General features: G+C 36.0%; 1 protein-coding gene across 1 annotated transcript; it reads right to left on the bottom strand.

Moving 5' to 3' along the window:
- Positions 1-3,714: 3,714 nt before the first annotated feature.
- LOC141596698 (putative pectin methylesterase CGR2) lies at positions 3,715-7,204 on the bottom strand. The gene is made up of 6 exons (XM_074416931.1): positions 6,577-7,204; positions 6,285-6,337; positions 6,081-6,156; positions 4,740-5,114; positions 4,267-4,322; positions 3,715-4,116 (listed from the first exon to the last, which is right to left on the bottom strand). Exons 3-6 carry the CDS (start codon positions 6,133-6,135, stop codon positions 3,964-3,966), a joined length of 639 nt encoding a protein of 212 aa, XP_074273032.1. The 5' UTR covers positions 6,136-6,156; positions 6,285-6,337; positions 6,577-7,204; the 3' UTR covers positions 3,715-3,963.
- Between the last annotated feature and the right edge of the window lie 3,145 nt (positions 7,205-10,349).

The following is a 10,349-nucleotide window of genomic DNA, read 5'->3' as shown; positions in this document are numbered from 1 at the left end:
TTAAATCGGATGAGTATTCCGGATATACTAGTAGAAAACCGTCGAATTCGCGGCCGGCGTCGGTTTTTGGCAGCGGATATAGGGCTACAGGGAAGCCTGGTGCGGCGCTTGCTGCAGCAGCTACGGCGTCACGGTCGATTAAGTCGAGGAGAGTGATGAGTTTGAGTTTCGTTGGGAAGGTGTCTAATAGTGATGGTGATGGATTGTTTGATGTTTCGGATCGGATTGAGTCGGTTTCTGGTGAGGTTGAGGAGAAATTGACGAGTATTAACTGTGGTGACGAAGATAATGTGTGTGACACTGTTGTAGAGTGTAGTGAAGGGGATGAGGTGAGAAGAAGTGATGAAACCAATGGATTGATTGAGTAAAAAAATCACGACTCTTTTACTCCGCCCAATTTCTTTTAACTTTAATAGTCCAAGTATTAATTTCAAGTACACACCAGCTGAAGTATTAGTGTATTACTGCATGCAGTCCAACATCTAGACTCGAGAGCAACACACAACAGCAAAAGACGTACATATTATACACTAATACACACTAATACATACAAGGTCAATTGGGCAAAAACAATGTCAATGAAGAAACTGATGGCATCTCCGTTATAGGAAGTTCTTCCATTACTGGAGATACAATTTTGATAGTAATCTCTTTATCTCTTTCCTAAATTATGCTTAGAAGATTTGTACAGTACCTAAGGAGGATACCTGATGAATGATGGGTGCAAGACGTAATTACTATGTAATAAATGCCCCCTAAAACTAGTGCCCATGAGAAGTCATTTTTTACTGCACCCCTCACTCAGTCACACATTTCCACTATATGTTTAGTGCATGGAAACTAGCTTATTCTACTGTTATTCTAACAGTAGAATAACAGCACAATAACACGTGGTAAAACAAAAAAAGGAAAAAAACTCAAGGTCGTAAAAAAAATCAAAGTGGCACCGGAATAACATAACAATAACACCAGAATAACAACACAATAACATGCGGTAAAAAAGAGAAAAAAATCAAAGTAGTAAAAAAAATCAAAATAGTAAAAAAATCAAAGTGACACCGGAATAACATCACAATAACAGCAGAATGACAGTAGAATAACAGCACAATAACACGTGGTAAAAAAAAGAAAAAAAAATCAAGTCGTAAAAAAAATCAAAGTAACAGCAGAATAACATCACAATAACAGCGGAATAACAATAAGAGCATAATACATGTGGTAAAAAAAAAAGAGAACAAAATCAAAGTCGTAAAAAAAATTAAAGTAAAAAAAAGCAGAATAACAGCATAATAACACGAGGTAAAAAAAATAAGAGTAAAAAAAATTCAAGTAAAAAAAATCTGGTACAAAAAAAAAGAAAAAAAAAAGATAACATAATGAGAAAATTAGAGAAAAACATAAGAGAAAAAAAAATCAAAGTTGTAAAAAAAAACATAATATAATAAGTAAATGACAGTGATTTTATATGATATACTCCCTCCGACCCAGACGAAAGGTAACATGGTGAAAAATGGGTTATTTAAGAAAAGAGGTAAAAAGAAGGGGCAAAGATGGAAAGATTGGTGAGTGGGCCACTTGGGTAGTGGGTATTATTAAATGGGTTTAGGTGAGTTAAATAAGGAGTTAGTGGGTGGGCCACATGATGGCATTTGTGTAAATATGAGGAGGGTATAAGGATTATATTGTCCAAAAATATGCCATTTATAGTATGTTACCTTTGGTATGGTTCGTCCATTTTAGGTAACTGTTACCTTTGGTCTGGGTCGGAGGGAGTATAAGATTTGATCTTGACCATTCATCTCTAATATAATCTAGTGGCTGAGATTTCCAAGCACAAAACTCACAACTCACCATAAGAAACAAAACTCACAATAACCTAACTCTATATATATATATATATATATATATATATATATATATAGAAATAGGATCCTGTGCGAACCTAAAGTTCGGTGCGAACTGTGCGAACTAACTTAAAACCAAAACACACAAACACGCGCTAACATTTTCTCACTGACATTAATTATTCCCAACTACTTTCCCTTAAATTCCCTCTCACCTCAACACCTCTATCTACTGGCAGTGGAGGCCGGCGGCTACCACCAACATCTCGACGGACCTAAGTCGTCGGCGATGCGTCGGCCAGTGCGCTAATTGCTGCCCCTCTCTATCTTCGTCGATCCCTAACCATCATCGCCAAATTCGAGAGGGTCAAAGGTGCTTTTGTTGTGGCGGTCCGGTCGATTTAATGGTGGAAAGGGAGGGTGATTAAGATTTGTGAAGGATAAAGCAACGTTGCCATCGTTTGATTAAGGATTTGACATTATCCATGTTGATGAAAATCGATTGATTGGCGCAGATGGGTAATTAGGATTTCTCATTAATGGTGGAAAGGCAGCTGTGATTGCTGTTGGATGTATGTCGGAGCTGGTCGAAGAAGTGGCCATAGACGTAAACAAGGTGAAAGTGACAAAAATGGCTACCATTTTGTCTTTGGTACCGGAGTTTTCGCCAGTGAAAGTAGCTCGTCCGGTTGTTCCTCTATGGCTTCTAGACCCGAGTTGCCGTTCTGAATTGCATATCGTCTTTGGTCACCGGAGCATTCAAGATGAACCATTGGTTAAGGTGGACAATATTAAGTGCTTAAAGCTTGGTTCAAACTATCTTACATCGCTGCGTTACTCAAAATTGTTGTTACAAAATTCTTTTCTGGAGTTTAATCATAGTAATAGTGGTGATTTTTGTGATGATTTTGTCTAATTTTCCTGATAATTATGCTCCTATTATGCTAACTCCTACTTGAGAATATTGTGTGGTTTAAAAAGAAACCATATGGTATGTAATTATCGTTGACCACAAATTTGGTCAACATTGTTGACAATGTTCCCAACACAATTTTTGAAGGTTATCATTACCTGAAACTATAAGCTCATTCATCATTTCTGTTCACTATTCTACGCATATATAAATTACATTGAATTGATGAATATAAGTTGCATTGAATTGATGAATAATTTAATATAAAAAGTTAGAATTTGGAAGTTAAGTAGAATCGGAAAATGTAAACTAATATTACCTAATTTAAACGAGTGCACCTAGCAAAGTGAAGGAGTGTATATAACAAGGTAGAAGAGTGTATCTATCATGTTATAGATGTGTATCTAGCAAGTTAAATGAGTGTATCTAGCAAGGTAAATGAGTGTATCTAGCATGTCATAGATGTGTGTCGAGCAATTTAAAGGAGTGTATTTAGCAAGGTAAATGAGTGTATCTAGCAGTCTAAAAGAATGTACCTAGCAAGGTAAGGAAGTGTATCTAACAATCTCAAAAAGTGTATCTAGTAAGATAAATAAGTATATCTAGCAAGGTAAATGAGTGTATCTAGCCATCTAAAGGAATGTATCTATCAAGATAAGAAAGTGTATCTAGCAATTTTAAAGGGGTGTATCTAGCAATTTAACGGAATGTATCTAGCAAGCTAAGGAAGTGTATCTAGCAATTTAAAGTGGGTGTATCTAGAAATCTAAAGGAGTGTATTTTGCAAGATAAAAAAGTGTATCTTAAATAAGTGTATCTAGCAATCTAAAAGAATGTATCTAGCAAGGTAAGGGAGTGTATCTTAGAGTAGAATTATCTATAGTTTACAACTGGAAGTCTGGAACTGAAGAACGACCTTGAACATTTTAAGAAATAGACAAATCAGGTGGCAAAAAATGAAACGAATATCGCAAATCATAAATTAATAAGAATGCGGGATTACAAGCGCTTTTGCAGCATAAATAAGAGATATCGAATGTGTTGATTATAGCATCGTAGAAGACGTAGACAATACCAAGAAAATATGAATCAACATTTGGTACACCCAAGCTAACACTAGATAATATAAGTGTATCTTCTATTTGTGTTGAAGCAACTTCTGCTGCTGCTTCGAACACGAAAAAAAATTCTCAAGAGCTTGGAATATCACTGAGAGGATTTAAGGTGGAAAACTTGGCAGGCTGGCTGGTAAGCCTGTTTGGTTGCAGCCTGTTCGAACTTTTTAGCAGCAGCTTCGTTAACTTCCACACCGATCTGACCAAAAAACCGAACCCACCATGACTGGCTTCTCATTTTAGCCTAACAACCACCATCATCGGGAAATACAAAGGTCAGTCACATTAGTCATTTCACAATTTACAATTACTGAGTTTTTGATTTTCTGTTTTCAACGACAATAGCCATAATAAGAGATGAGAGAACATAGACGGAAAGGTGCTGAGCACTCACCGGGCGTCCAAATTTGGATAGCTCTGTCACTCTAGCCCTCTGTTGACCCGGAAAACCTGAAATTAAAACGACTGATGAGATAAACTAAATTTACTAAGCTGAGTAACGACTTGGCCTCTGTTGAGACTTGAGCAGTGCTAATGCGACTCGAGTTTAAATTATTGGGTCCCTAGGCATTTAGTATTGTGAAGTTTATCTAGCTTAACTAGAGGGCTCAGGCTCATTACCTTGTAATGCAGCAGTGACAAAACTTACGGAGAGTAGCTTTCTCACTCTTACGGACCAAACCAGCTCAAATCCAGACTAGTTTGAATGGTTTCACCCAAAAGAGCGTAAATTTTGAGTAAGATTATCCTATGGTAAGTTATAGTACTACTTGGTGATTTCAATTTAGGACTTTAATAGCTCATCGTGAACGATTGGAAGGAAGTCAACAAAGGAGACCGAAAAAGATGAGAAGTAATGTAACATACCAGTGAATATGACAACACCATCAGCAGCGACCCTTGTTAACTCTGGAATAGTTTTGTTCAAATATTTTGGGGATAGGTAATCCAATCCATCTGAGACGATAACTAAAGAAAACGATGATGGCCTATATGGTAATGGGAATTTGATGTCAGCAACGCGCACAAAACCTTTCCGTACAAGAGTTTTGCAATTAGAATCGGCATCCTCAAGGTCATATGGTTCAACACCCCATGCTTGTGTATCCTCTTCTTTTATCAGCTTAGAGACAATTGAACATGTCTCAGGTCCAACATGCAAAACTTTGCCCATACCGTCACCATAAGCTTTCTTGAGAACAGGTATTGCTCTCTGCAGTTCTAGGGTGCCTGAAAACTCCCCTGCAACCACAAGTTGCAAAAAGAACTTTAGCATAAGCTGTATATCTCGACAAGGTTGGATTTGAAAACGCTAGGGCTGATAGATGCAAAGCAGAACCCTTGGCAACTTTAGCATATAAGATGTCAGCAAATCCAAGTTCCGAGATGCATTACTGATATGAACTGAAGGCTTACTTTAGGGCAAGTGTAATATAGATAATACTCATAATAGGAACTCTCCTTCTTAATATTGAGCTTGCCAAGCTGCACTACAGAATGTATATACAGGGCAAAGCTCTATTAATGGCAGATCATGAAAGTCAGTATCTCAACCAACTCAAAACCTTGATATAACTGTTTAGACTTATAAAGAATCCAATTACATGAAGGGTAAATAACATCAGAAGGCAAACAAGATTATACTCCTCCCCAACTCAACATTAGATGAATCACAACCAAATAAGTGGTATATACATGTGTAACCTAACCTTCATTATCCAGGAAATTATTGTAAGGCTAAGGGAGGAAACGTTTTCCAGTATTGAGAGAAAACACGTCATAATTTATCCTGAAAACTCGGTTATTCCACCCAAAACAACAAAGGGACCAAAAAAACTCACTAAGCCGATCCTTCATCCAGGTAATACAGTCAGGCATATCAGTACTACATTTCCACTAGACTCCTGTGTGGAATTCAAAGTTCAATGACACTGCTTCTTGGCCAAGGCGGTTTAGCAACTCATTGACACTGGACTACTGTGTGTAATTCAAAGTTCATTTAAAAAAATAGAGCATACTCCTGAACCGGCCTTCTCACCAAAATACAAGCAGGAATATAGTACCTAGATGTACTCTTTGAGAACAATCCCTACAAGTAACAACAAAGTGCAAGACAAGACCAAATTTCCAACACTACCATTGTCATTTTGAGAGACAAATAAATAGAAGTTGTTTTAGAAATGTCATGCGTCGAAGTAGAAACACAACCTGCCTCAGTAAGCTCAGAAGGTCTCCTCCGACACAGTATTCCAACACCAGCCATAAATGAGCAGATGTCTCATACCTGATACAATGTATTGTAATCATTAAGAAGGAATAAAAAAATTGACTTGTATCTCAAGTTGAGTAATAGTAGAAGTTGGGAAAAACACAAATGAAGACTAGATGGAAACATCCTTAGCCACGGCTCACCATGCATAAAATTTGAGCACATTAGGGTGTTCTAGAGCATGAAGTATCCTGACCTGCGATAAATTACACAACGGTAGTAAATAATACCACATATTACTATTACCTAGATACACATATGGATGCAATCTCCACAAATTAGCTTTGCCCTGCATAATTTCATACCTTTATTAACAAAAAGATGCAATTTTTTTTTACTATTTCCTAGATACACATATTACTTAGTCTAGATACATCTATTATACATTCAGATACACTTGTCGATTTGTGTATCTTAGAGTAGAATTATGTGTACTTGGAGCATCATTTTGTGTATCCACCCACCGACAATATCAACGGCCACCTCAGATTGCACCAGAGACATCAGTGAACAACTCTGATGACGCAAAATATATCACCACAAACATCAAATACCGCCTATGACATCCCTAAGCTTCCCCATCCACAACCAGCAACCTCGTCAAAATTATAACCACCGCCACCTCGTCACTACGACCATCGCCGCCCAACCACAACCAACACCACCTCGTCAATAGAAGTCGGTTTTATTGCTAGATCTAGGAATTGATAGGGATGTATATTGGAAAAGAAAAGAAGTGCGCAGTGGCCGACAATGACAATAGTAGTGACTCAGGTGGCCGTCGCTTCTCCGAGTTTTGGGTGGTCGACGGTGACGCCGGCATCAAGCAATGGTGGCTATCGTCAGGTGGTGGTGGATGGGGATAAGAAGTTATTAGGAGAGATGCGCCAACACTGGTCGCCGGTGATGAGCCGGTGTCGTCGTATCTCGCCGGCGGCGGCGACAGCAAGTGAGGATAAGTTATGAGAGAGGAGAGTGCAGGGAGGTCGGGGGGAGTACGGAATAGGAAAGGAAAAGGGGTTAATAATTTTATTATACCTGTTGACTTTCTTGCGTGAAATCAGTGTCAGAGTCTTAGTTCGTACGGTTAAATCTTGAACTTTAGTTCGCACGTGACCCCGACCCTATATATATATATATATATATATATATATATATATATATATATATATATATATATATATATATATATATATATATATATATATTGGAGTTCTAATGAGTCCACCACTTCTATTGAGTTCCTAAGTCCCGCTAAGGGTCATTGGATGGACTCAATGGATGGTTGAGATGAAATTGATTAAGGGCTATTAAAAAGAAAAGGAAAAAAATGTGGATGGTTGGATTGAGATGAATGGTTGAGATTGAAAATAAAAAATAATAATTATCACTAATCAAATTTCTATACACTAATTAAATTTTCTTTCTCTCTCTATCCCATAATTAATCAGTTTTGAGTTTCAGATTTCATGAGTGTAAATGTAATATTGTATGAGTTTTACAAGTGTAACTTTAACATTTTACGAGTGTAACTTTAATGTTTTTTTAGTGTAATTTTTATTTTTTTTATGACGGAAAATTTGAATTTATATAATTTTAACATTTTACGAGTGTAACTTTGATGTTTTACGAGTGTAAATGTAATATTTTAAGAGTGTAAATTTGATTTTTTGTGACGGAAATTTTGAATTTATATAATTTTAACATTTAACGAGTGTAAATTTGATGTTTTACGAGTGTAAATGTAATATTTTAAGAGTGTAATTTTGATTTTTTTGTGACGGAAATTTTGAATTTATATAATTTTAACATTTTACGAGTGTAAATTTGATGTTTTACGAGTGTAAATGTAATATTTTAAGAGTGTAAATTTTATTTTTTGTGGCGGAAATTTTAAATTTATATAATTTTAACATTTTACGAGTGTAAATTTGATGTTTTACGAGTTTAAATGTAATATTTTAAGAGTGTAAATTTGATTTTTTATGACGGAAATTTTGAATTTATATAATTTTAACATTTTACGAGTGTAAATTTGATGTTTTACAAGTGTAAATGTAATATTTTAAGAGTGTAAATATGATTTTTTGTGACGGAAATTTTGAGTTTATATAATTTTAACATTTTACGAGTGTAAATTTGATGTTTTGCGAGTGTAAATGTAAATATTTTAAGAGTGTAAATTTGATTTTTTAGGCAATTTTCTATATAAAAATTTGAATTTATATATTCTTAACATGTTACCGAGTGTAAATGTGATATTTTACGAGTGTAAAGGTAGTATTTTAAGTGTATATTTGAAGGTCTACGAGTGTAAATTTGAAGGTTTAAGAGTGTAACTTTGGTCCTTTGAGTGTAACTTTGGTCCATTACAAGTGTAACTTTGGTCCTTTACGAGTAAAACTTTAGTCCGACTACCAACAAACATCACCACTGTCGTCCTCCACCACCAACTCATATCCACAAAAAAATATGAGTGCAAATTTATATAATTTTAACGAGTGTAAATGTAAAGAGATACTAGTGTAATTGTAAAAAAATCCCATCAGATCTGCCACCCTCTACTGTACTCCCACCATCGACAAACACCACCACCTTCCGACACAGCACCGTCCTCCACCACCAACCCACCTCATAAAAATGGTAGACCTTTTAAAAAAAAAGCTGAAAAAAAAAGCAAAAAAAAAAAACTAGATCTGAAACCAAAAAATTAGAATACAAGTGTAACTTTGAGGAAATACGAGTGTAACTCTGAGAAAATACGAGTGTAACTTTGATGAAATACGAGTGTAAATCTTAAAAAAATATATATAACAAGACAAATTTAAACAAGTCGAGATTAAAAAAAAATATAAAACAAAAAGAGATTTGAAAAAAAAATATAAAACTAGTGTAACTTTAAGGAAATACGAGTGTAAATGTGAGGAAATACAAGTGTAAATTTAAAGAAATACGAGTGTAAATGTGAGGAAATAAAAGTGTAAATTTAAAGAAATACGAGTGTAAATGTGAGGAAATAAAAGTGTAAATTTAAAGAAATACGAGTGTAAATGTGAGGAAATAAAAGTGTGAATTTAAAGAAATACGAGTGTAAATGTGAGGAAATAAAAGTGTGAATTTAAAGAAATACGAGTGTAAATGTTAGGAAATACATTTGTAAATTTAAAGAAATACGAGTGTAACTGTAAAAGAACACAAAACAACCAGATCTAAAACCACCACAGTGTAACTTTGACATAATAAAATACAAGTGTAAATTTAAAAAAAAAAAAAAAAAAAAAAAAAAAAAAAAAAAAAAAACAGATAACAAGACGAGATTTTAAAATATAAAACAAAGCGAAATACGAAATCTGAAAAAATATATACTTCCTATTTTCCAGATCTGAGTTTGAATATGAACAAAACCGACTTAAATATAAATAAACACCCATAACAAACCAAACTTGGTTTTAAAAAAAAAGAAAAAGAAAAAGAAAATACAATAATGACTCAACAACAACGACACAAAAATAAACCAAACTTGGTTTAGAAAAAAAGAAATAAAAAGAAAAAAACGATAATGATTAATGACTCAACAACAACAACAACAACAACAACAACAACGACGACGACGACACAACAACACAAACACCATCAACGACAACTCAATTAAAAATTGAAGATAAAAAACAAATGTGGACGGATAGAAGACGGAGGTGGCGGGGGTGTCTTTGTCGGTGTTGTTAATGGCGGTTGGAGATGTTGGTGGTTGTGTCGAGGAGGAGATGTGGTTGTCAGGTTATGGTGGTGGTGGTGGTTGGAGAACGAAAATAGGAGGAGGGTGGGTCGTGTGTGGTGATGGTGCATGGTGGGTCGTGTGTGGTGTTTTTGGGTGGTTTGTGGTGGCGAAAAGGGTGGTCGGGTGGTGAGTGTGGTGATAGATCTGGTGTTGCTGTAGAGGACGAGATGTGGTTATTAGGTTATGGTGGTGGGTCGTGTGTGGTGTTTTTGGTTATGGTGGTGGTAGTTGTCGTGGGGAGTGGTGGTGGTTGCCGGTGGTGGTGGATCTGAAAGGAGGTGTGTTGTTGTTGTTGGTTGTTGTTGATGGCGGTGTTGGAGGAGACGAGAAGGGTGGCTGGTGGTGTTGTGGTCGCCGGCAGGAGAGGTGCGTCGTGGTGATGGTGGCGGGTGTGTGAGTGGTGAGTCGTGGTGGTGGCGGGTGTGTGAGT

The sequence above is a fragment of the Silene latifolia genome, chromosome 8 (genome assembly GCF_048544455.1).
Source record: "Silene latifolia isolate original U9 population chromosome 8, ASM4854445v1, whole genome shotgun sequence".
NCBI classification, from domain to species: Eukaryota; Viridiplantae; Streptophyta; class Magnoliopsida; order Caryophyllales; family Caryophyllaceae; genus Silene; species Silene latifolia.
The sequence above is the reverse complement of the archived record's forward strand: the minus strand, read 5'-3'. Positions and strand labels throughout refer to the sequence as shown.